The sequence below is a fragment of the Ahaetulla prasina genome, chromosome 2, assembly GCF_028640845.1.
Source record: "Ahaetulla prasina isolate Xishuangbanna chromosome 2, ASM2864084v1, whole genome shotgun sequence".
Classification (NCBI taxonomy): domain Eukaryota; kingdom Metazoa; phylum Chordata; class Lepidosauria; order Squamata; family Colubridae; genus Ahaetulla; species Ahaetulla prasina.
Genome location: NC_080540.1, coordinates 176,525,441 through 176,552,667, shown reverse-complemented (window position 1 = coordinate 176,552,667; position 27,227 = coordinate 176,525,441). Strand labels below are relative to the sequence as shown.

General features: G+C 44.3%; 1 protein-coding gene across 1 annotated transcript; it reads left to right on the top strand.

Annotated features, from left to right (window-relative positions):
• Nucleotides 1-201: 201 nt before the first annotated feature.
• Nucleotides 202-25,556, top strand: LOC131190631 (uncharacterized). Its single transcript, XM_058167976.1, has 9 exons — nt 202-403; nt 3,980-4,294; nt 6,393-7,514; nt 8,997-9,112; nt 9,873-10,005; nt 18,202-18,359; nt 19,834-19,973; nt 23,055-23,381; nt 25,379-25,556. The coding sequence occupies exons 1-9, from the start codon at nt 202-204 to the stop codon at nt 25,554-25,556; spliced, it is 2,691 nt and encodes an 896-aa protein (XP_058023959.1).
• Nucleotides 25,557-27,227: the final 1,671 nt, after the last annotated feature.

Below are 27,227 nucleotides of genomic sequence, written 5' to 3'. Positions count from 1 at the left end.
GGATTCCCAACTGGTGGTAAATGGCTGAGCGACCTCTGGACTGCCAGAGTGTTTGCTCCATTTGCGTGGCTCCCTCTTTCCTCCCCCTCATCAAAGTTGAGGGGAAGAAGAATATAAAACCTCTCACTGTACAGGATGATACGTGGAGTTGAGAGATCCCAACCTAGAGAATAGCAGGCTTGCACTGAGAAGGGTCGAGGCATGATGAGGTTCTTTTTCCTTGGTCTCTTTGTTTTGGTCCTCTGGGCTCCCACTTACTGGGCTGTCAGACAGAAGCGCAAACATCCAGTTGAGGATCTGAGTTCCTCGTTCTCTCCTGATCTAAAGGTGTCAGCCCAGCCAGTGAAAAGCCAAAGGCAGCTGATGGAGAATGAGCTAAACCTGGGAAAGGATGTGGAGGAAGGTGAGTCATGGAAAAGGTTGGGCTGGATCAGTAGGAACTTTATAAGGGAGGGGCTTCAGGCAAAAAAAAAAAGTTGTGAGAAAAATAATGGGGAGGTGAGATAGGTGGCCATGAAGCTACCTCAGTGTATCACATCAAACCATCATTTCTGGATAAAGCTAACTTTGAAAGCTACTCTGTTTTCTTCTCTGTCCATCCTTCCCGCTCCTCCCCTTTCCTACTCTGGATGTGACCAGTTTTAAAATATTTTACTACTGATTCTGTGGGTGTGGCGTGGCTTGGTGGGTGTGGCTTGGTGGGCGTGGCAATGGAAGGATACTGTAAAATCTCCGTTCCCATCCCATTCCAGGGGAAGGATACTGCAAAATCCCCATTTCCTCCCGATTAGCTGGGACTTGGGAGGCAGAGAATAGATGGGGGCGGGGCCAGTCAGAATTTTTTACTACTGGTTCTCCAAACTACTCAAAATTTCCACTATCAGTTCTCCAGAACTGATCAAAACCTGCTGAAACCCACCTCTGGATGTGACCATCCACACTGTTCTTTGTCTACTCATCTCTTAAATCTAACAATTAAGACTGCTATATGGTAACAAATGGAAGAGTGATTCTACTTGTAATATGGAGTTAATTTTACATGTTGCAGCCAGAGGCTTCACAGAATTCCCATGAGTTTAATTAAAATGTTCATATTTTCTAGTTTAACTTTAATGGCAGGTGAAAATTAGTGAAAAACTGCCTGCAAATTGCCTTGTGAATAGCATAATTATTAGGCTGAAATTTTAAACACATTTATTTATTTATTTAACAAATTTATATAGCTGACCAACTTCCACACAGTGACTCCATTTATGATGGAGTAAAATGCATAAAACAGTGTGGCAGTTACTCCTGAGCAAACATATATAGAATCATACTGTTACTTTCTACTAGTCACATAGGTTTTATTTCTCTAATTATTAGGGTTTTTTCATTATATTTTTCTAAGTAAAAGGTACTGCTTTGTTATATAAAATGAAATGCAAGAAAATTGATAACCACAAGGAAAAAGAAACTGATGTGGAAGCAATTAAGGAAAGCTATTCATGGCGTTAGAAACACGCTATTCATCAGTTAAGTCCCCAGCCCTGGGCAAAGAAAGTAGAAAACATTTTTAAAGAATTTAATTATTGGCAAAAAATTTTGCTGAATAGAATTTACTTGTTACTAAATAATATGCAAAGATATTGGCCAGTTCAGTGTGCAGGGCACGATTGGTTCATAGGTCTATATTATGTGGTATATGAGTGCTTCTATTTTAATTTTATATTCAGTAAATTATAGGGAAACAATCAGCATTGAGCAACAGCTGAGCACAGAACCAAAGAATAGTACAATTCTGGATTTGCTAATCTGATTTTTTTTTTTTTTTGGAAAAAAAAATGTCTGGCCTTCTTTCTACATCTCCTTTCAATCAGTGCCTGGCTTGGATTGTTTCTGGATCAGTCCCATCATGTGCAGGACTAATTTAGTAAATAAAGTCCAGAAACTTCTTGAGATCAAGATTGCTGGAAAGGTTACAGTTTTTGGCCATCAAGTCCAACCTCCACTCAATTCAGGAACCAAATTCAAAGCTTCCCAGACAAATGGCTCTCTAGTCACTACTTGACTCTATTCAGCAAAGAGGATAATTGTCTGGATAATAGATTCTATTGTCAGCTTCAATAAAAGTCAGGGAGTAAGTTACAAAACCCTTTTAATCCAAGTTAGATTTCCTTTTAGATCAGGGCTGTCCAAACTTGGCCCCTTGAAGAGTGGTGGACTTCAACTCCCAGAATTTCCCAGCCAGCAACTTGCTCATATTTATAGCTCATGCTGGCTGGGGAATTCTGGGAGTTGAAGTCCACCTCTCTTCAAGGGGCCAAGTTTGGACATCCCTGTTCTAGATCATCCATTCCCAAAGTGGCAGCATCCTAACTGGGTAGTGGAAGATCAGAAAAGGCTCTTCTGGATATTCTTTGTAATGGCCATGTTCTTCCAAATAAGGACTCTTCAAGTTTTCTTAAAAGTCTTGGGATAATCTTTGTATAGGCAGATTCTTTATGCAAAAAGGAATTATGGGTCTGATGAAAGATTCAAGTTTTTTTCATTCAAAGAATTGAAGAATAATAAGTTCCTCCAGCAATCAGCATAATTGATCCACCTCCCAATTTCTGTATCCATTTTTAGTGATGTCAAAACAGTTATTTCCTCTTTATTCATACATTATGCCAAACCAAAACATGTTTTGATTAGTTTTGATTTAATATGTCTAAATCAAAGCAATTGTGTTTTTAAAACCATTATTAACAGTTACTTTATTTTTTATTTTATTCATTTCATTTCTATAGCCGCCCACCTCAAGTGATTTTGGGTGGCATATATCATAAAGTATAAAAACAATGACTATAACCATTAAAACAGTACAGAATAAATATACTGTACATGATGCCAAGTAAAGCTGTTACTATGGATGTTAAAACAGCCAGGAAATGGGGCCCTTAACACACTCAGGGCCCCAGGCTGAGGCACACAACCAAGTCTTCATGACCTTATGAAAGTCCAACAGGGTTGGGAGTTTATCCTGATATCTGAAGGGTGAATAATCCAGAGGACAGGGGCTATGGCAGAGGAGGCATGTCTCCTGGTTCCCACCAGCTGACATTCCTTGACTGACAGGACCTGCAGCATGTCCAACTTCACTGAACTGGATAGGTTGAAAGAACTGGAAGAAGATTCTCCCTTATGTAGCCTGGCCCCAAGCCATTAAGGCTTTAGAAGTGATAACCAGCACTTTGAATTGAATTTTATCTGGAAACACACTGTCAATCACCACAGTTCATGAAGTAGTGGAGTTACATATACCCAATACTCTTTATTACCTGTGCAGACGCATTCTCTATCGGTTGAAGTTTCCCAATGCTCTTCAAGATCAGCCCCATTATAGAGCACATTACAGTTGTACAGACAAGAGGTCACGAGCGGGAAGAGGGATTGTGAGCAATGTTATGGCTTAGCCTTAGTGTGATAAGTGAACCCAGTGTCAATGTCAAGCAGACAAGATTCACATGTTGGATTCCCACCACAAACCAATAATGAACAAATCATGTTTTACCAGATCATATTTTATGGCAATACTTGAGTTAGCATAGATACATCATCCTGAGGGCAAGATGTTGGACTTCTCTCTCAGCAAACCGAATGTATGTGTAGCATCCAGTGGCTAACAGCATGACAAGCATGTTTTGCTTTCCCTGTAGAAATGGAAAAGAAAAATGCGTTTTCAAGACCAGCCATGTTTTCAGGAGTAAAATCAGCTTCTTGCTTCTAATTTTTTTCAGGAGGAAAAAATCTGTTCCTCTCTGCATAACCAGGTTACTGTTTGTTCTGAGCCATTCAGGTTAGGGATGGTAGTCCAACACACATTGAAGGGTGTTGAGGGAGACATAATAAAAAACAACAGGACTTTTTAAAACGGAGTGCAGAGAGCTAGGGTTAAAAGAAAGAAAGAAAGAAAAAAAACCTTAACTAAATCACTTTTTCTTGCTTCTTTTTCTAGAGCTCTCCAGATCTGCTGCCACTAAAGTAAAACTTCCTGGTGGAAGAAAGGAGCTGCCTTTGAGAAGAAGGAAACTTTCCAGCCTGAAAAACAGTGCCTTGAAGAGAAAGGTGCCAATTCACCTCAGTCAAGATGACCAAACATGGAAAAAAGGAGACAAAGCTAAGAAGGTGGAGGAGTCTATTGGATTTGGGAAGAAAGTGCTGAGTGTTAAGAAAACAGAGAGCAGGAGTGCATTGCATGCTATACCAGAAGCTACTGGCTTGGAGACCAACAGCAGCCTCACTCAAGCAAGAAACAGATATGAGCCAGAAGGTATGAGTGAAATACAAGTTGTTAAGAAAAAAAAATCAGCCTCTCAGTTAATCTGCAGAACTTCTATTTTCAGCTTGACCTCCTAAATGTAAGATACAAGTAGGCTTATTAGGGGAATAAATCCAACAAAATTTAGTGGGATTCACTTCTGAGTAGTTATTGCTAAAGATGATCCCCCATGATTCCCCCATTATCTATAAAGGTAAAGGTAAAGGTTCCCTTGCACATACGTGCTAGTTGTTGCCGATTCTAGGGGGCGATGCTCATCTCCGTTTCAAAGCCGAAGAGCCAGCGCTGTCCAAAGACGTCTCTGTGGTCATGTGGCCGGCATGACTCAACGCCAAAGGCACACGGAATGCTGTTACCTTCCCACCAAAGATGGTCCCTATTTTTTCTACTTGCATTTTTACGTGCTTTCTAAACTGCTAGGTTGGCAGAAGCTGGGACAAGTAACGGGAGCTCACCCCGTTACACAGCAGCACTAGGGATTTCAATCGACAAGCTCAACATCCTAGCCCCTAAGCCACCTTCTTTTATCTATCTATAAAGGGGTTCATTTATTATTCCAGGCAATTAATTTAGAGAGCTAGTTTGGGGTGATGATTAAGGCACCAGACTAGAAACTAGAAGACCATGAGTTCTAGTCCTACCTTAGATACAAAGCTAGCTTTGGGCCAGTAACTCTCTCTCAGCTCTAGGAAACAGGCAAATGCAAACCACTTCTGAAATTTTGCCCAGGAAACTGCAGGGACTCATCCAGGCAGCTGCCAGGACACACACACACACACTCACATCCTGACATATAATTCCTCATGTTCTCACACATTTGGAACATCAAAAGATTGCATTTTGTGGTCACTCACTCTCTGAATGGCTCTTTAATGTTTACAATTAAGACGCTGCTGGATTTCTAATCTGCTTTAATTATTGTACTTGAATACAAAATCAAAGACTGTTGGTTCTTTGGGATCAATTAGTTGGAAAAGGGGAAATGATTTCATATATCTAGAGTTGCCAGTTGCCTGGCAAGTGGGCAGCTATGTAAATGGAACAAACTAACAAATAAATTAATGAGAGAGGCTTGTTTGTACATGAATCAGAAATAAATTCAACATAGAACCATCACAGCAATGTGATGGGCGATTGTTGCTACTGTCTACTTTCTAATCAGAATTTTGCAAGTATGTTTTCTATGAAAAAAACCACCCAGCCAGCAAATACTTTCCCTTCGAAGAGCAATTTCTTTGTGGCTGATAATAAATTGGCAAAGATCCAACTCATTTATTTATTTATATATCTACTTTTCTCCAAGGAATTTAAGGAGGCATACATAGCTCGCCTCCTTGCCATTCTTTATCCACAGCAAAGCTGCCGGGTTAACTGGCTCAATTGAGTCGGGCGTGGAACCTAACTTTCCCTCCATAGACCCTTTGAGTCCACCAGGTCAGTATTAATGTCAGCAACTTTAAGATGTGTGGGTTTCATCTCCCAGAATGTTCCCACAAATGGTGGCTGGAAAATTCTGGGAATTGAAATCTACACATGTTCAACATGCTGAGATTGAGAAATGCTGCTCTAAGTGCACATGGCCAATTATTCATCCGCAAACATGTCTTGATTTTAATAGATGGCTCAGCCCGGATCTTCCAGAAATAATTGCTGTGTGCATAACACTTGGCTGGAATTCATATCAATTAGCCTGTACCCTTTTGGTAATGGTTAAAACAGCCCAATTAAGTCCAAATCCTTTGGACAACATTGGAAATAATCTGTGCAGATTACAGAAATTTAATAGTGCATGAAGCAGCTCTAATACTTCAGGGACCATTTAGAGTGGCTGAGTGGAAGACTGAACCGAGGAAGCTCATCTGAGCAGGTTTCACTGGAATTCTTCAAGAGCTATGCTTGGCTCATAGAGGAGAATGCCTGTTTAATTACACTCTATGTTCAGGTTGAATAAGGATGACTGTACTTAATTAGCTCTGAGGTCATTCATTAAGTGCTAGGCTCTGTGACAGCCGGGAAGGGGTTCCAGACATTAGGTTCCAAAATATTGCAATCTGGCTCTGCCTTTCAATGTGCATTTCCTTTTCTGCAGGTTCGATTTTGAATCATTCCACAACAGCACCAGTGCAGGGAGACATTGCCACCCACCAGAAAAAGGCAAGAAAAGGAGATGCCTGCAAATATAAGACCGTGGCTCAGATGGAAACGGGACAAGCTCTAGACCCTCGGTATAGAAGTGAAAACTGGACATCCTCTTTTTCTGTCTATAATAAATGTGTCATTCGGACAAAAGCAAGAAGCGACCCTGGATTTTTCCACAGAAATGCCAGTTGGGTATTGTTGCAAAAGCAGAACCGCTGCACACCAAGAAAGACCAATAGGTCACCGACAGAAAGAGCCCACGGCATTTTCAAGGAAAACGACAACGGCACAGTGACCTGGAAGAAACATGGCCTTCACACTAGGAACAGCACTCATGCACCCAGACAGAAAGAGGTTAGGCTTCTCCACAAGCATGCCAGCCCACCTCCAAAAGGGAAGTTGCAGCCAATCTCCTCTGCAAATGTCACCCTGAGGCCTCCTGGAGAAAAGCAGGGACCCTTCCAGAAGATTGGTAAAAAGAGAGCTGGCATTCAAGCAGAGCTGGCAAAAGGACCGGTTACTCTGTGTAGCCGGGCTGAAGACGGAAAGGATTCCACAACTTCCTTACGAAATGCGAGTCAGTCCCTTCTGCAGGAAAAGCTCACTTCATCTTTTAGGGTGGCTAGTGGAGTGTCCCCAGGAAAAAGACTCAGCAGCAAGTCAAGGAATGCCAGCTGGGCAGCAGAAGACAAGGCCCAGAGCCCTTGCCACAGGAATGCAAGCAGGTCATTACCCAGCCAGGCGCCAGGGCCTCCCCTTAGAAATGTCAGCCGGGCCTTAACAAGAATTGAACATGGCCTACAAAGCAAGAATACTGTCCAGGCTCAGCTGGGGAATATCACCCAATCAAAAGCTAGGAGAGGACAAAGTTTACCTCATACAAATATCTCCCATGGAAGGATAGGCCCCCCAAAAAAGCAGCCTGCAAAGCCCAAAGAAAGGAAGGAGTCCATCATGCCTTCCCTGCCTCCCACTTGCTTGCTGTCTGAACACGCCGTTGCCTGTGGGAATGCCCACTTGAAATACGTGCCCAAACTGACCGATTCTGTTCTGAAAACCCTCTACCTGGCAGGTGAATCCCTGAATCATCCATTTCCAGCCCAATTTCAGCTGTTGAATTTTGTTCTAAGTGCTCTGCTGGATGGAGTCATATATCTAAGCCTGGTTGTGCTAAGTTATAAAGTTTTATGCAAAGTGTCCCAAAGGTGCTTTTTCTCCATTGCCCACCATCCAGTGAGAGCTGAAGAAGCTTCTTGGATGAGAAGCGAAACGTCTTCAAAGAAAAACCAGAAGGTCCAGTTGCCTCTTGAAAAAAGCACCTTTGGGCCAACCATGACCTGGATGACTGAGAAGCTCCATAAGCATTTATGCAAAGGGGGTTCAGCATATTGTGGGTATCTAGCTACTGTGTTTTAGAAAGCCATTAGGTCATCGTTTCAGAGATATTTTCTTACCTAAACAGAGAAACAGAATGACCATGGGTAGGTTAAAAAAAAAAGCACAGCGAGAGTGGGAATGACTCTCAACTTCCTTCAGCTTCCCCATTGAGTTTCCTTGAGCATCTGGTTAAAGGTTATAATAGCATTGTCTCTTGAATTTTAACACCATCCAGAAGTAGCCTCAAGTATCTAAATGCTAGACTTCTCACCATCTCTGACAACAAAGACAGGTGGCCAGTAACGGGCAAAAGGGATCAAAGAGACATTCATTGGAAAATTCACTCTGATGTGTACACTGACTCTTCCATTGTCTTCCATTGTCAGTGCGTAAAGAGTGGATGGTGTAGCACATGAAATGTTGGGGAAACTACCGACAATTGGATGCCATTGGGGCGGGAATCATGGAGTAATGTAATAGGCTGAAATAGCCTAACGGTGAAATTCTACTGAAATGCCCCAAAAGTTAGTCTCAACCAATAAAATTCTACACATGATTCTAAAGAAAAAGAAAACAAAGAAAACAATCTTGAATAAAAGAATTTTCCCCACAAGAGATGTTGGCAGGAACTCAATTTTCTTACTATTATGAGTTTTTGGGGAGGAGTGGGAATGTCACAATTGGTTGAACTTGTGGGGTGAGAGAATTGAGCTTAAGGAATGGGCCAGACCAAGCATCAGACAGTTGGTATCAGGCACAACCTGTTCCCAATGCAGTGCAGTGATTGGCAGATGTTTTTCCTGATGGCTGGTGACAGGGAGGGCAGCAAAGCAGGAAGAACCAACCAATCACTTTGCCAGTCATGCACTGCACGAATCCAATCAGGGTAGAAGCAGAAAAGAGATCAGCTATGGAGGCAGCTCATTTAGCGCCAGTAGAGGTCAAGGATGAGTGAATAGCACCTTCTGCTCAGCAGTAGGAAAAAGCTGAAGATTGTTCTTGTGAGTTGCTGCATGTGAGTTTGATGGTTAAAAAAACCCAACCCACTCCTGTGAAACTCCTACACAGTCACCCTCCTTTGGAATCAAATACTCCCTGACTGTGTAACATGTAGTTCAAGAATTCAGTCTCTAATTAAGACAGTAACCTTTCACATTTCACTCTTTCCCCTCCCCAGAGAATGAAATCAACAATATCCCAGCTGGAATTTTCTTGGGATTACCTAATCTGGAATGGTTGGATCTCAGCAAGAACAAGCTGAAATCGACCGGCCTGCACCCAGAAGCCTTCAAGGTAATTGGAAAGGAAGGGCTATTTGAAATGGAAGGGGAAAATGCCGGGGAGGAGTGAATTTAAGGGCTCTTGAATCAAGCATAGAAAACCCATATGAAGAAATGGAAAGTGAAGCAGAAGCTATAGTCAATAGGTAGGTAACAGTTGTAGATAAATAAAGTTTGGTAATTTTGCCAGATTGTCTTTCTCTCGGTTGTCCCATCTCTCTCTCACTCCCTGCCATTTCATATCTCTCTGTCTCACACTTGCTATGGTATTTCTTCAACCTGTGTGAAATTAGCGCTGCATGAAATGAGGCTGAAGGTGCAGGCAACGCAGCATTTAGACCAACATAACCAAGAGATGGACTCGGTCACACATCTTGGGCCTGGATTCAGCAACAAAACCAGGTTTTTAGGGTGTTACATTACAAAAGGAGAGCAGGGTCAGAGCATGTCTAATCTCTGAGGTAGTGATGTTCCAGAAGGCAGGTATCACAACAGAAAAGGCTCTTGTCTGGGGACACACCAACAGTTGGGATCTGGAGCATGCCTTTCCTACTGGATCTCACGAGACAGGTAGCTACAACTCCCCTCTTGTGGGAAAAGATGATCCACAAGTAATCCGATCCCATGGCCCAGTTCCCTGCTCCGTATTTACATTCAGGGCACGTCCACTGCTACAGAACCTTGTTTTGCCTATTTGCAATACAGCAATATTTCAATGTTTATTAGTTACTTCTTTTCTGCTATTGTTGTTGATCGTCTTTCTTCCTACGCAGAACCTCACCAAACTGAAGCGTCTAAATCTGGATGGGAACCAGCTCACTTCAATCCCAGCCTTGCCAAGTTCATTACATGAATTTAAACTGAATGACAATAATTTAGCAGGACTTCAGAGACAGAGCTTCAGAGGTATGAGACCTCTCACAAACTGCCTTTTCCTAGGATAGCAAAAACAGCAAAAAGTCTTGGGACATGGAGAAACTCTGCACATAATCAGGGGCCTTCGTTTCAAAATGCTAGAACTTTTGTTAGCCAGAGAGGTTAGTGTACTAATCCACTTCTCTGAGAGATTTGTGTAATACTGCCATGTCCTAGACATAATAATGCTTCCTTTTCTCCAGAAGACTGCACAAAAATAGGGGTTACAATGGTGCTTCATATATTTTACTAAAAGTATGTCCCTTAAAATTGCTCAGTTCCTTCACCTCCAGGTTATAAAAAGGAGTGCTGGAACACATAAAATCCCATGGAACATGTACCCACTTATGTATTAATCCATGCTTTTTAACCATGTTGACAAATCCATGATTGATTGAATTAACACAAGACATTAATTCATAAATCATCATTTACAAACCATAAGTAGTGGCTAGATTTACATATTAGGTAAGCCACATTAAGGAAATTAGATTATGAATTAGCTTCATGTGGGGATCCAGCCAGCATCTAGCTTTAAACTTTGATTGTTGTTGATTCTGAGTTTTTGAAGTATAAAGAAATACAGAAGCAGTGATCCATCCTTGCATCCATCTATCCATTTTCTAGATGTATTTGAACTACAACTACCGGAAGTTCTAGTTACATTAGAGATGTGGTAGGGGACAAATGACAACATGGGTATGACAGTATCACTACACAGTTGCTACAAATTGCATCAGGCATTGGGAAGAAGTACATAATGGTGACCTTCATAATTTTTTGTAGATGCTGGTATTTGATGATAGGTTGTATAGTTCAATGCATCTGGAGGGTAGGATGTTAGGCAAAAATCACCGTTCTGCAGTTTTACACGTTACGCAACACATGTGCTACCAAGATGTAGACAGTAGAACAATTATATAATAGGACTTGCCATTATTATACATGAACTCATTTTGCTAACAGCATCCATGTGTCTGAATATCTGAAACCGCTGAACAGTCAAATAGACAAAAGCAGTGAATAAAATGCCATTGACTTGGGCAGGCACACAAAAGGTATTTCCTCAATTGAAAATTGAAAGCCAGAATAAGGACATATCTGGTATACATATTTATGACATTTCTTTGTTATTATGTTCCACATCTACAGTAGGGCACAGAGACAGTGACTTGAAGTTGGGGCCTTGTGGCCTTAGTCCAGAGGTCTTCAAACTTGGCAGCTTTAAGACTTGTGGACTTCAACCCCCAGAATTCTCCAGCTAGCTATGCTGGAGAATTCTGGGAGTTGAAGTCTACAAGTCTTAAAGCTGCCAAGTTTGAAGACTTCTGCCTTAGTCCAATGCCTTAATCACAACATCACGTTGTCTTTTTAATACAGCAGACACATTACAATGTACCATTTCACCCAAGCAGTGTTAAGTAGAGGTTTCCAGTCAATCCAGAATTAAGGCAGCATTTCTTGGCCTGCTTCCTTCTTCTTCTATGACCTCCCATGTTGGATGTGCAGCTTGCTTTCCGAGCAGCTTGTTACCAGTTGATAAATAGTATGTAAACAGGAAGCTGACAAACACACTGGACCTACTGTAAGCAAATTCTGTTATGTTTGCACTTAACAGAGGCCCCTTGTTTCTATCTTCTCTCTGAGGATAAAATATGGTCTAATAGTTCCTATTTCATATTTCCTTCTGGAAATGGGGCTTATGTACATAACAAGATTGCCGTCTGTAGGACTTAAATTTTTTTTTCATTTCTTGCTTAAAATTGCCAGGTCCTTCGTTACAAAATTGGAATTACCAAGACCAGGAATGTTAGCTTTTCCTTTTTAACCTTCTTCTAAAAGGTTTTCCAGTGGTGGTTTAAGTAACAGTTGAGTAGTTTTTCCCCTCTCTTTGCCAAATTTTTGTAGGTTACATAGAAGATGATGGAGACAAAAGCAGGGACCATGAAGAGATATAGGCCAATGATGGCTAACCTTTTTTTCCTCTGGTGCTATTGTGCGCGTGCAGGTGCCCACACCCATAATGCAATGCCCCTCCCGCACGCCACGCCCCTGCACATGCACATGTGACCTCCCTGTGCATGCGCACGCAACCCCGGAATGCAACCCCTCTCCCTCTCCCCCCCCGCGCATGTGCGCACACACCCCCTTTTGGCCTCACATCCCAAAACAGCGCTGGAAGGGAAAAAAAACCTTGCCTCCCCAAAAGGCTGGGAGAGGGAAAAAAGCCTCACCTCCCAAAACAGCTGGGAGTGGGAAAAAAGCCTCCCAAAATGGCTGAGAAGGGGGGGGAAAGCCTCGCCTCCCAAAACAGCACTGGGAGGGGAATCTCCAGAGATCTGGGAAGGCACAGGCAGCAGAAAGTGAGGAGAAAGGTATATCCTTCGCACATGCGCGTGTGTCTCCCATTTGCAGGGCAGACCCAAAAATTAGCTGGCCGGGGGAAGCGTGCACGCATGTGCAGTGGAGCTGAGCTGGGCAATGGCTTGCGTGCCCGCAGAGAGGGCTCTGTGTGGTACCTGTGGCCCACGTGCCATAAGTGCACCGTCACGGCTATTGTAATGTATCTTTAAATGGTTTCGGCGGGAAACAAGCACGTTGCTGATTGGTTAAAGCCGCCGGTTGAACTGTATATAAGGAGAGGTTTTTCCCCAGCCTGGTTGCTGGGTTCACCATATATTAAAGAGCTGTTGTCACTACCCTGGTCTCCAGCCTCGTTACTTCCCGAACTTAACACTGGCGACGAAGGTGGGATCTCGAGGCTAAAGAGCACCAGAACGAGCTGAACGCACGGAAGAACCGAACCCAGCAAACTCAGGGCAGAAACGCGGAGATGGCCAGCTACACTCCGCCCGCGCCGTTTGACCCAGCCAGGGAGAAATGGGGAACGTACATGACCCGTTTCGAAAGCTTCCTAGAGGCAAACGAACTGCAAGGAGTTCCAGACAACCGCAAACGGGCATATTTCCTGAGCCACTGCGGTCCCGAGGTCATCGACATCGCGGAAGCCCTGGCAGAGCCAACGCCGGTACAATCGGTATCGTGGCAAACTCTGCAAAATTTATTAAAAAACCATTTCGCGCCTACACCGTCCAAATCGGCGTTTTGAATTTGGAGAGCGCAGACAGCAAGAGGGCGAATCCATCAGCGAGTACATGGCCGCCCTGAGGAAAGCCTCCAAAGATTGTGGGTACCGAGATTTGGACGAGGAGCTGCTAGAGCAACTCATCCGTGGGGTCAGAGACATGCGTTTGCGGAGGCGGCTGCTATCAAAAAGCAATCTAACGCTGGCAAACGCTCTGGACGAAGCCAGAGCTCATGAGATGTCCACCCAAGCGGCGGAAACCCTACAAAAGCCACTCACGCCAACGGCGAGCGCGAAATCAACCCCGGTCCACAACGAAGAAATCCAGACCGAATCAGACGGCGAGGATGAGGAAGGAGTTTGCCTCACCGAGAGAAGGGGCAAAGAAGACCGGGATGAATGCGGAAGTTGCGGAGGGCAACACCAGCGTCAACGATGCAAGTTCAAGGACGCTACATGTCGGCGGTGCGAGAAGAAGGGGCACCTGGCTCAAGTCTGTCGAGCACCCCAACCTTCCCGCCGAAAATTCAAACCGACCAATCAGAGCGCAGGATCGGCAAGGCGACCCGCGATTGGTCAAAACAAAAAGGGCGCGAATTCAAATCGAACGACCGTGATCATAGGCCGTGCAGCAACCCGCGTCGAGAAGAAAATCTTCACTAAACCCAAAATTGAAGGAGTGCCGTGCCGACTAGAAGTGGACACAGGGTCAGCGATCACAATCATGTCCTGGGACACTTTTGCGAAAGCTTTGCCGAGAATCGCCAAACGCAAACTGCAAACACAACGGTTACGAGTGCACGACTACCAAGGGAATCGCATCCCTGTTCGAGGGACCACCTCCGTCCGCGTCGAGTACGGACCACACAAGAAGACCCTGCCCATCACGATAGTCGAAGGGACCCTGCCAAGTCTGTTGGGACTAGACTGGTTCCGTGCATTGGGCATGGGAGTGACTGGCATCTACAGAAGTGACTTTAACCTAAAAGACACACTCATGAACGAGTTCGAAGATGTCTTCAAGGACTGCCTGGGCAAGTACAAGGGGACCCCTATTTCCTTCAATTTAGACCCCCAGGTAGCCCCCATTAGGTTAAAGGCAAGGAGAGTCCCTTTTGCCCTTAAACCCAAGATTGACAAGGAGATAGACAAGCTCATCAGTCAGGGGATTCTGGTGCCAGTCGATCACGCAAAGTGGGAGACGCCAATCGTCACCCCAGTGAAACCAGATGGGTCAGTTAGAATCTGCGCTGACTACAAGGCGACATTAAATAAAGCCTTACAGAAAAGCGCTTATCCGGTCCCCGTGGTGCAACACTTGCTGCACTCGTTGGGGCAAGGGCACGTTTTTGCCAAGTTAGACTTGGCTCAAGCCTATCAACAACTGCCCGTAGACGCCAACACAGCCGAGGCCCAGACGATCGTGACGCATAGAGGTGCTTTCAAGTGTACCCGGTTACAGTTTGGGGTGAGTGTGGCACCTGGTCTATTCCAAAATTTAATGGAGCGACTTCTGCAAGGGCTCCCGGGGGTAGTCCCCTATTTCGATGATGTATTGATATCAGCGAAAATTTAGAAGAATTGGGGAGCGTTGAGAAAAGTTCTGGGCAGTTTCCGGTCAGCCGGTCTAAAGGTTAAAGTGAATAAATGCCAGATAGGGGTAGAATCCGTAGAGTTCTTGGGCTACAGAATAGACAAGGAGGGAATTCACCCCACTGAAAGCAAGGTCAAGGCAATACGAAAGGCTCCAGCGCCCAAAAACAAAACAGAGCTACAGGCATTCCTGGGTCTAGTGAATTTTTACGGTCTTTTTAAAAATAAGGCAACCGTTGCCGAGCCGCTACATAAGCTACTGGGAAAGAATGCTGCCTGGTCTTGGGGAAAGTCGGAAGCTAGGGCTTTCGAAGCAGTAAAAAACCTACTCTCGAGCGATAGCTTACTGATTCAGTATCATAGCTCATTGCCATTATTATTGGTTTGCGATGCTTCCCCTTACGGGGTGGGGGCTGTGCTCAGCCACAGACTTCCAAATGGCACAGAAGCCCCAATAGCCTTTTACTCCAGAACGATGTCCTCGACAGAGAGGAACTATAGCCAGTTGGATAAGGAAGCGCTAGCCATTGTGTCAGGGGTAAAAAAGTTTCACGAATACGTTTTTGGTAGAAACTTTGAAATTGTTACAGACCATAGACCACTGTTAGGGATACTGGCTGGCGACCGCCCAACGCCTGTGGCACTTTCGCCACGATTGACCCGATGGACTATCTTCTTAGCCGCCTATTCCTACAAACTGCAGCATCGGCCCGGAAAAGAGTTGGGGCATGCGGACGCTTTAAGCAGATGCCCACTACCAGGGGCGATCGAAGACCCCACTCCGGGGACGCCCATCCTGCTAATTGACTCTCTGGACTCTGGCCCAGTCACATCTAAGGAGGTGGCTCGGGCGTCATACCGGGACATTACTTTGAGAACTGTACTCGGTTGGGTACAAAGAGGGTGGCCCGCTGCGCCGGGCGAGCGTTTTAAAGAATTTGTAAAAAAACGTGGGGAACTTTCGGCTCAAGGGGGGTGCCTGCTATGGGGGGATAGAGTGGTGATCCCAGAAAAATTGAGGAAAAGGGTGTTGGATCTCCTCCACGAGGGTCACCCAGGGATCGTTAGGATGAAGGGCCTAGCGAGAAGCTATGTGTGGTGGCCCTTAATGGACTCAGAAATTGCTGAAAGGGTAGGGAAATGCCAGGCCTGCCAAGAGTCCAGACCGCTACCCCCAACGGCCCCGGTTCGGGAATGGGAGAAACCCCAGGGCCCCTGGTCTAGAATACACATTGATTTTGCCGGCCCCTTCCACGGCCAAACCTAGATGCCTACTCCAAATGGCTGGAAATCATTCTCATGAGATCCATGACAGCCGAGGCCGTGATCTCAGTCCTACGGCACCTATTTGTAACCCATGGGTTGCCCGACACGCTAGTTTCCGATAACGGCCCGCAATTCACGGCAACCCAATTTGAGGAGTACTTGGCAGAAGAGGGCATCCGACATGCCCTCTCGGCGCCTTTCCACCCTGCGACGAATGGCCTTGCAAAGCGTTCCGTCCGGAGCGCAAAAGAGGCATTGTCCAGACTTAAGCCAGGCGACTGGCAAACAAAAATCGATGTTTTCCTGGCCGTCCAACACAGAACCCCCTGTGTCACAACCGGCAGAAGCCCAGCCGAATTATTAATGGGCCGAAAGCTCAGGTGCCCCCTAGACCGTCTGAATCCAAACTATACGCCGGAGGGTTACAAGGGGGAAATAGGAAAAACAAGAGAAATGGACATAGGCGACCGAGTGTGGGCACACAACTATGGTGAAGGCCCAACCTGGATAGCAGGACAAATCCTAAACAGAACAGGTCCAAAGTCATACTTGGTGGAGTTAAAGGACGGCCGAGTATGGAGGCGCCACATAGACCAAATACGAAAACGAATAGCCGAACAATCAGAATTAATAGAAACGGGCCCTGACTACACAATGTTTGATTCCACAGCTGACTCAAACCCGGAGAACTCGCAGGACTTATCTGACATTCCGGAGGTCCAGCGACGCCCACAGGTTCCAGTAGAAAACAGCAGGGACGACTCTGCTAATAATCCAGGGCCGGATGGCCTAGAGAAGGAGCTGAGAGGAGCAAACAGCCCCTCCGGTCAGCTCGACCCACTCCCAGGGAATGTACTGCGCAGGTCCGAAAGAGTCAGGAGACGCCCAGTCTATTTGCGTGATTACGTTGAAAAATAATATGTAAATATCATGTAAATATGGGTAAAGTGTTTTCTGGGGGGAAGGAGTGTAATGTATCTTTAAATGGTTTCGGCGGGAAACAAGCACGTTGCTGATTGGTTAAAGCCGCCGGTTGAACTGTATATAAGGAGAGGTTTTTCCCCAGCCTGGTTGCTGGGTTCACCATATATTAAAGAGCTGTTGTCACTACCCTGGTCTCCAGCCTCGTTACTTCCTGAACTTAACAGCTATAGGCCATCAGTGCCAACTCTTGGATCAGTGCAGGAACTTAAAATTAAAGCATCACTAATAAATGGCTTCTAGCTTCCATTTAAACACATCAGGTGAAGGAGAATTTGTATTATGTCTGAGCATTTTGTCCCAGTGCTGAATTGCTATTGTTTTCTTTTCAAAATCTGCTTCCCTATAACTTAAATCTATTAGCCCATATCTGGAAAGATGGAGAATAAGTGTTGATCTTCTTCAGTTTGAAGTCTTCTAAGGCATTTACAGACCTATCATCTCCCCTCTCAGTCCTTTCTTCTAAAATAAGGGGAAAAGATACCAATTCTTTTATAAAATCTACTTCAGGTTGAGTGTCTGAAGGATGCTTTTTCAAAAGGCAACTGGACTATGTCAGAATTTTTGAAGCTTCTTGGATGAGAAGCGAAATGTCTTCTTCCTCAAGGAAAAAAACAACAGTCCAGCTGCCTTTTGAAAAAGCACCCTTGAGACAATCTGGATGACTGAGAATCTCCATAGATCTTCAAATGAGTGCATCTCTTTGAGTGCATCTCTTTGAGACTTCATGAGCACATCTGATCCACTTTCTTGGCAGTGATACTGAAGTGATTTCCACAACCTGCTTCCCACAGGCTGTTGGTTAAATTGGAAAGTGCTTTTTGCATTTTCCAATTTAACCTACAGCTCAAAACTTTTCTGGCTGTTTCTTACACTAATCTGGTCTGACTCCGCTAAGCTTTTCAAAATCAGCCAAAGCTGCCTAGTAATGTTATGTAAACGTTACCATTTAGCCGGACCAACTTTTTATAATTGATGTATATCCATGCAATGCTTGAATTACAACGCCCTTACCTTTTGTGTTAGCCTTTTAAGTTATTGATTTCACGAGGCTGTGGGAGCATGGAATTTGATTTGGCTTAATGTGGAGGTTGGGAATGTATTTTATACCATATTCTATTTATCACTGCCATTCTAGCACTGAGCAACATTTTGCAAAATATATATTACAGCTTGTTTCCCACCTGATCTGTGCATTTTCAAAAAAGTGGTTCTACCTAGTTCTGAGAGGCATTCATTGCTTCTGTCCCTTTCTTCCACAGGCCTCTTCAAGCTGCTCACCTTGGAGCTAGAAGGAAACCAGCTGCATGATGGCAATGTTCCCCCTACTGCTTTCAGGGCCCTGGGCAGGCTTATCTATCTGAGGCTAGACCGGAACCATTTTCGGACTATCCCATCAGGTTTGCCTGCATCTCTGCAGGTGAGCAGAATACCTTAAATTTAGACCAGAATGTCTCTCCTGATGCAGACATCCCCCAGCTAGCATGCTTCCACATTTGCAGAACTACGATCTCCATTGCGCAGATTGGAGGTGATAGGAGTTGTAGCCCAACCGATGTAATTGTTGTACCACCAACACTTGGTTTGGAAAATATTGACCACCTAGCCCTGGCTAAAATCAGAATCTGGAAGATCAGTGGTTCATTATGACAGCTCTGAAAAGCTGGAGGTGGTTGTTCAGGAATTTTTTGGTAATTATTAAGGCTGTCCTCCTCACTGGGAAACTGACAGGGCACAACTTCATATTCCTCTGTTTGAAAAACTACCTAAATCTGATTTAAAGAAAGAGAGCGATAAAAAGATAAAGCCAGTGGTGGGATTGAATTTTTTTTACTACCGGTTCTGTGGGCGTGGCTTGGTGGGCATGGCAGGGGAAGGATACTATAAAATCTCCATTCCCTTCCTGACTCCAGCGGAAGGTTACTGCAAAATCCCCATTTCCTCCCAATCAGCTGGGACTCGGGAGGCAGAGAATAGATGGGGGTGGGGCCAGTCAGAGGTGGTATTTACCAATTCCTCAAACTACTCAAAATGTCCCCTACCGGTTCTCCAGAACTGGTCAGAACCTGCTGAAACCCACCTTTGGATAAAGCAGATAGAGGACTTTATGTTGCCATCTGCATTCCTATCTATAAATCACTTTGAGCTCCCTTCAGAAATAGATCAATGACTAGCCTCATTTAACCTGTCTCCCTCTGTGCTTGATAGCTGGCAAGGTAGGGAGGTGCCCTCTATGGATTCTACCTCAGTGATGTATCTATGTCAGCTAATGAGACAGAGCAGATTGGGAAGCAGGATAGGAGAGGGAGGGGGAAGATGGTGGCTGAAATGCTTCTGGTTGTATCTGGATCATCTCACTTTTTGGTCACTACCTTTAAAGCGCTCCATGGCTTAGGGCCTGGGTACTTACGGGACCGCCTGCTGTTACCGCATGCCTCCCACCGACCCGTATGCTCTCACAGAGAGGGACTTCTCAGGGTGCCGTCCGCCAAGCAATGTTGGCTGGCAGCCTCCAGGGGAAGGTCCTTCTCTGTGGGGGCTCCCACACTCTGGAACGAGCTTCCCCCGGGTTTACGCCAAATATCTGACCTTCGGACCTTCCGCCGCGAACTGAAGACACATCTTTTCATTCACGCGGGGCTGGCTTAAATTTTATTGATTTTAAATTTTAAATTTTATTGATTTTAAATTTTCTATTATTAATTTTAAGGGGTTTTAGTTTTATATATTTTAAAGTTTTTTAGGCCAATTATAAAATAAGTTTTTTAATTTGTATTTTAATTGTATATTGTATTGCCTGTTTTTACTTTTGGCTGTACACCGCCCTGAGTCCTTCGGGAGAAGGGCAGTATAAAAATCGAATAAATAATAATAATAAAATAATCTACTTCCAGGAGCTGCATCTAGATTCCAATCACATTGAGAAGGTGACTGAGGGTGTCCTCAACAGAACCCTGAATCTCACTGTGCTGGTTTTGAGCAACAATAAGCTGGAAGAGGATCGTATTGCTCCACGTGCCTGGATTGACCTCCTGTGAGTAACACAGTCTTTCCATTCCTAGGAAACAGCTCAAACTTACTTACTTTTGGGATAGGATTGCCATTCATCCCCACTTGCAAATGTGATGATAATCAGAATTTCAAGACTGCCTGTTCTTTTTCTTTGAACCTCGATGCATTAGTAGGCAAAAATAGTAACTACTGTGAATTTCTGCCTGTTCTACAGTTATTAAAGACCTGGGTGTCCTGCCAGGAAAAGAATAGCTAATGCAAACCCTTCATGTGCTAACAATTGTCAAGATCCACCAGGAAACTTTTCCACATAAGAATGACTCAGTTTCTTCCAGTATAACATGGTAAAAGAGATGTTGCATCATTAGTTTGAGAAGGAGGATTAAAGAAGGAGATGACAAAAGGAGTTTTACATCACTCTTTTTCTATATGCGTTATGACATTTTAAGCATTTATACAAGTGGCCGAGCTTCTGTGACGCAGATTTCATCATTTTGACAGAAGCTCATTTGGATAAAAGCTTTGGATTCTGCAGAAACAGAACAAACATTTGTGAAAATGGGCCTTGCCAGCAATCCCTTTTTTGTGTGCAAAGGTAATGTGGGGGGAGCTCCAAGAGTAGGAACAGTTCAGGATAGAATCTTTACTGAGTGATATTCTCGGTACCCTATTCTGGGTCAACTGGAGGAAATGCGGCTCGGCTCCTAACAGTTGATGAAATGCACAAACGGCTCCACTTTGAGATCAGCAGAAGTAGAGATGTTTGTGCATTGATGGCAGGATGGCTTCTGAAGGATGGAGTAGTGGTGGAAATAGTAGCAGTCTGCAAGTGCCCCCAGTTTAAATTCACTACCTTTCTTTCAAGAGAGAATCACAGAAAATACTCCTGTATTTTCTGAGTTGACAATTAGAATGAAAAATTAAACCAGATTTAATAACATAATGTAACAGGAAACATAGCATAACATAACTTCATAACGCAACACATTACAACAACAGTACTCCATCGTGTTATTTTATGTTACATTATGTTATGTTTAAACCAGTGATGGGTTGCTACCGGTTTGCCCCAGTTCAGGCGAACCGGTAGCAGTGGCGGTGGGAGGCTCCGCCCACCTGCATGGACATCATCAAATATGATCTGCACATGCAGAAGGGGGTGCGCGCAAGCGAAGCGAGTGCATGTGCACAAGCGAACCGGTATCAAAGGTAAGTGAAACCCACCCCTGGTTTAAACTAAAGTCAAAGATGCGAGCCCTGTTACCACGGTGGGTAACAGGGTGGGTTTCTTTGACTTGATAGCTCTGTTCGATTAAGTCTGACCTTAGACGGCAATGTGTTTTGTGGCTCGTATGTTTTAATTTAATTTCAATTTAAAATTTAATTTAATATATAAGCTGCCTAACTCTGGGTGGCACACTATTCAACATTTAAAATGAAACATTCCATAGAATACGGAAAGAATGTCTGGCAAACACACATATCCCTCATCATACAAACTTGGCACCCCAGAGAGATCTGCCACCCACCACGGTCAAAGCCTGGGAAAAGAGCCAGGTCTTAAGGGCTCCTCTAAATAAGATCAGGGAGAGCCATATGAGTCTCTGGAGGGATATCATTCTAGACTAGAGGATAGGTGGCTACAATGGAGAAGGCCTGCTTTATGGATCCCATCAGGAGGCATCATTTAGTTGATGGGCCCCAGAGCATGCAGAATCTGCCAGATAATATAGGATGACCAGCAGCTATGGAAGACAGGTGGGCTCTGCCATAGAGGGCTATATAGGTGATGACCAGCTCCTTAAATTTCACCCTGAAGCCTACCAGGGGGCCAGTGCAGATCTTAGACAGAGGTGTTACGTGGCATACTGAGCATAACTACCTCTGCCCTGCCCCCTATTCTGGACCAGCTGCGGTTTCTGAGAGGTCTTCAGGGCAATCCCATGTAAAACATCACAACAATCCAAAAGTGAGATGATTAAAACATGTTGTTCTACAAAAACAAATTAAAACTCATGTTGTAGCACACATCACCGAGACGTGTGTGTGTTGGCAATGCTTGGGGGTGTGCATGTATTCTCTGATACAGTTTTTGTGCCAGCAGCCTCCCTTAGCGCATTTGACCACATGGTCCTCCTGTCAGAAAGCATAATTAAAGCTATTTCACTCTGCCTGGTTTCACTCTGCCTTGATTTTGTAAAGCATCACCACATTTGCCAGATTTGATTGCCTGCATTATGATGTCACATTATCAGCCTACTGCAGGCCAGGACTGCTAATGAAAGAAGGCTTATTTTGTAAAAAAATAAATAAATATTTTATTGATTTCCCTTACACAGAATGCTGTATACTACATATTGCAACCCAGCTGCAGATCAGCTACAAAGAGACAATAAACAGCATTCAAGAAAAGCAATTGAGAGGGTTTAGCTTGGCGGTTTACATAAACACTCCCATCCACATTTTTTAACCACTAAAATGTTTGTAGACATTGAATCAGCCTAATTCTGCTTTGTCTCGACTGAGCGTAGAACTGTTCCTTGGCTGGGACTCTACTGATAGTTCATTTTAAAGTAGCAGAAAGTCAATTATTGTGATGCAGCAGCCGGCCTTTCGAAAGGACGATATGTCGCAATGACTGTGGAAAAGAGCTTTTGCAATGCATCTCCATAAACTCTAATGGCCGTGCCAGATGTGGCTCCAAATCCACTTGGGAAGCTGACTGACTCCCCATTGATTAGTGGAAGGAAACGTTGGGTGTTTTCCATAGCCTCAGGTCCTGGCCTGGATGCAGGAACAGAGTTCGGTTTCTATTCTTCCCTTTTTATTTTGCCCCTTTGAGGATGAGTGAAATGTCATACGTACAGGATAGAAAAAAAGCAACCCCAACCCTAAGACAGATTTAAAAAGATCTTGCTCTCTGCATCTAATAGTGCCAGTGTCCCTTCAGCCTTGCCTCCAGTTGCACAGACCCATCTCAAGCTCTTCTTCTTCTCGGCCATAGAGCCTGACTAAATATCTGGATATGGTTTTTATCTCCAGAGAAAAGTGATAACTGCTGTCTACAATCCCGGATGCACCCTTGTGTTTGTTTCATTTCCAGGAAACTGGAGGCACTAGATTTGTCTCACAACTACTTAGTACACGTGCCCTCCTTTCTGCCTCGACGTTTGAGACAGCTGACTTTGCATCACAACCTCATTGAACGTATCCCCGGCTACGTTTTCGCCCATATGAAGCCTGGCCTGGAATTCCTGCATCTCTCCCACAATGTGCTGCGGGATGATGGCGTCCATGCCGTCTCCTTCTTAGGGCTGTACCATTCTCTTGCTGAGCTGCTCTTGGACAACAATCAATTCCAGGCCATCCCCCGTGGCATCATCAACTTAAAGAGCTTGCAGGTTCTACGGCTGAGCCACAACCGCATCCGGTAAAGGGATCCTGTTTTGCTCTTGGTCGCCTTTGAGGAAGGGTAATCGGAGTACTGCAGGAAGAGCATGTATCTTGCATGTTTACCCTTTTAGTAGAAGGAACTCTTGGACAGAGGCAATTGGGTTTGATTCCATGTTCCGGGATAGTCTTTATTAGCCAAGGGCTTAGGTCTAAAGCTCTCTTCAACCATAATGCAGATGTTACTTGGCTGAGGGGAGGTCAAGACCAGTAGTGGGATTCAAATCCCATTGCTCATGGGTGTGTGGGCATGATGCTTCTGTGCATGTGCAGGGAGGCTCCACCCACCCACCACCACCATTATTGGCTCACCCGATCCAGGGCGAACTGTTAGCAACCCACCACTGGTCAAGACCCCCAAAGCAGTGGTTGTTAAATTGGAGGTTAATTAAACTGGGACTAATTACAAAAATCTTAAACAAAGGGTAATTTGGGCATAATCTGGGGGTGTTATCATTATTTGTAAGTCAAGAATCTGGTTTGGGGCTGGAGCTGCCAAAATGTTTCTGTAAAACAAGGATCCTTTTTTTTGTTTGTGGGAGAAATTATATTATTGGAGACTGGGGGAAAAGGCACTGAAACAGTGGAAGAAATACTGCCTTAGAGCAGGGATATCAAACTGGCGGCCCGCAGGCTGGATGCGTCATGCCCACCCCAGCTCTGCAAAAGAGAAAAATGTCGCGAAACGTCATGTGACAGCAATGTGACATGGTGAGTTTGACACCCGTTCCTTAGAAAAAAATAGCAAGTGCTCCTCTCAATATTAGATGCCCTCAAAAGATTGACTCCATTCTTATCATGCAGAAGGAAGGTCATCAGCTATGTCTGTAAGCAGGTTTGGCCAACTGTTTCCCTGAATGCAAAAAGAAATAGGGGGGAAATGAAAACTTGAAGGGTACAGCTCTCTGCTGGGCATCCCTGTTTTATGTTTTTTTCCCCATATTCCCAAAAGCTGAGGAATCCCAGGTTGACTCTTGGTCAGTTTTTGTAGGAAAGAATGCCGGTGATTGGTCATTTCTGCTTCATATCGATTTATTTATTTATGAATGAATGCAGTAAGCAAGTAGTATACAAGTTACTTTTCAAGCAGCATCAGTCTCCTCAAAATCTTAAGTGGTGCTCAAGCCGTTCCAAGCCTGTATTATACCTACGAGGCATAAACAAAACAGTTCTTGTTAAATTCTTCCAAAGTTTATTGCTGCAGCAAACTCAATTTAGAGGCAGGAAATGTGCTCATTCTTTCTTACTTAGCAAGAGGTCCCAAGGAAAAAAGACGAAGTTGTTATGCTGGACTTCCTAATTCTTTGTTGCAATATAATCTTGCTTGTCTCACTGCTGGTATCCAGGTGGTCACAGTGGAAAGTTTGAACATTCCTATTTGGCCTAATCCAGGAAAAGTTAAGGGGAACCTTATACAGAAAAACTCTCAAAAGTAGCATCTTATGGAAAAGTAGATTCCCAGCAGCTGTACCTTGTTCTAAAATGAGCCAGGAAGCCAGTTCAGTCTCACTGATTTGTGATTAAAGGGCCTTAGCTAATTCAGTCCTCCAATTTTTGAAAGAGCTTTAACCAGTGGTGGGTTTCAAATTTTTTGACTACCAATTCTGTGGGTGTGGTTTGGTGGGCGTGGCTTGGTGGGCGTGGCAGGGGAAGGATACTGTAAAATCTCCAGTCCCACCCCACTTCGGGGGAAGGTTACTGCAAAATCCCCATTTCCTCCTGATCAGCTGGGACTTGGGAGGCAGAGAATAGATGGGAGCGGGGCCAGTCAAAGTTGGTATTTACTGGTTCTCTGAACTACTCAAAATTTCTACTACTGGTTCTCCAGAACTGGTCAGAGCCTGCTGAATCCCACCTCTGGCTTTAACCTTGCTCCACATTAAAGGACTACGGAGATAAGTTACAGAAAGTACTGCGAAACTCTCAATGAGTCCTTTTTATATATTTTAATGTGTTCTTATTCTTTCTTTCTGGTAGGCATGTGCCCCTGAACTCTGTCTGTGACACGAGAGTGTCAGAAGACTCGAACATTGTGTCTGTGCACTTGGAGAACAATTTGATTGATCGCCGCCGCATCCCTCCTACAGCCTTCTCCTGTATCAAAGCCTATCACAGTGTGATACTGAGACCACAGCAGAATGAAGATGATTACTAAGCTAGTGAGGAATTAGACCAACAGCATTGAAGTAGCTCCAAATTTAGTATGGGAAGAAAGGGCCCCCCTAACCTGAAGGTGGGTGATGACTAGAGAAGAAATATCTGCTGTTCAGGATTATTATGTTCCTAAAATAATAAGAAAATATGCATCTACCTACATCTCCCCTTCTTTACAATCTATTTTTTTAAATCTAAGTTATGGGCAGCCTCTTCTTCTGATTCCTGGGAATGAATGAATATATATATATATATATATATATATATATATATATATATATATATATATATATATTTATATATATATATATATATATATATGTAGGTCTTTGGTTGTTCGGGTTTTCTCCCGTGGAAAATTGGAAGTGTCTTGGCGGCGTTTCGGCGGAGGCTCATTCCTCATCTTCAGGCTTCAGCGTTAGCTGTTGAAGCTCGAAGATATGAGATTGTTGCGCCGCCACACTTCCATTAGCTAGTCAACCGAAGATACCACAAAACCTCAGAAAACAAATATATATATATATATATATATATATATATATATATATATATATATATATATATATTTTCTGAGGTTTTCACAGTGTTTATATAGGTCTTTGGTTGTTCGGGTTTTCTCCCGTGTAAAATTGGAAGTGTCTTGGCGGCGTTTCGGCGAAGTCTCATTCATCATCTTCAGGCTTCAGCTGTGCTTCTGGGAGCAATGTGTGATCGCAGCTGTTTCTTCCTTTTAACTGCTAGTGGGGGTTTGAACTGATTGGGTGGGAGCTTGGCTGTGCTCTGATTGGATGGGGGTTTTTTTGTGCTCTGATTGGATGGGGGTGTGTCCTGTGTTGGTGGGGGCTTGGTTGTGCTCAGTCTAGTCTGTGCTGCAGGGGGATTTGAAATCCCATGCACCGCCTGCCCCACCACATACATTGGACAAACCAACAGAAGAATAAGTGCACGCATTGAAGAACACAAGAACTCATTCAAAAAAGAGGAACCAACTTCTTCCCTGGTCCAACACTTTAAAGTCACAGGACATGATATTGACTTTAAAAAGACCAGAACTATCGCCAAAACTGAACACTTTAACAACAGAATAATCAGAAAAGCCATTGAGATAGAAAAACGCCCACACAGCATGAACAAACGAGATGACACCTCCCGCCTACCAGCCATTTGGAAACCCGCCCTTATTGACAAACGAGTCCCTAACACGAGGAATGACACCAGACCCACACTCACAAGGTCCACACAGGATGTCACCACCGCACATCCACCCAGAAAGCAGACCCAAACCCACACTGATCATGAAGCACGACCAAGGACCAGAAGCCAGACCGCAGCTGCAACATTAGCCATTTCAAACCCTCCAATCCATTCATGCAGCAGACTGACACCCACTATGAAGATGTAGCACGACCACAAAGCCAAACAACAGCTATGCAGCTCACCAGCTCAAATCCCCTGCAGCACAGACTAGACTGAGCACAACCAAGCCCCACCAACACAGGACACACCCCAGCCAATCAGAGCACAAAAACCCCATCCAATCAGAGCACAGCCAAGCTCCCACCCAATCAGTTCAAACGACCACTAGCAGTTAAAAGGAAGAAACAGCTGCGACCACACATTGCTCCCAGAAGCACGAAGCTGAAGCCTGAAGATGATGAATGAGACTTCGTCG

Bases quoted from the DNA above. Each gene is read 5' to 3' on its own strand.
- LOC131190631 (XM_058167976.1), top strand. From the start codon at position 202: ATGATGAGGTTCTTTTTCCTTGGTCTCTTTGTTTTGGTCCTCTGGGCT. The intron at 7,515-8,996 runs GTGAATCCCTGA...TCCCCTCCCCAG, and splicing joins GAAAACCCTCTACCTGGCAG to AGAATGAAATCAACAATATC. The intron at 18,360-19,833 runs GTGAGCAGAATA...ATCTACTTCCAG, and splicing joins GTTTGCCTGCATCTCTGCAG to GAGCTGCATCTAGATTCCAA.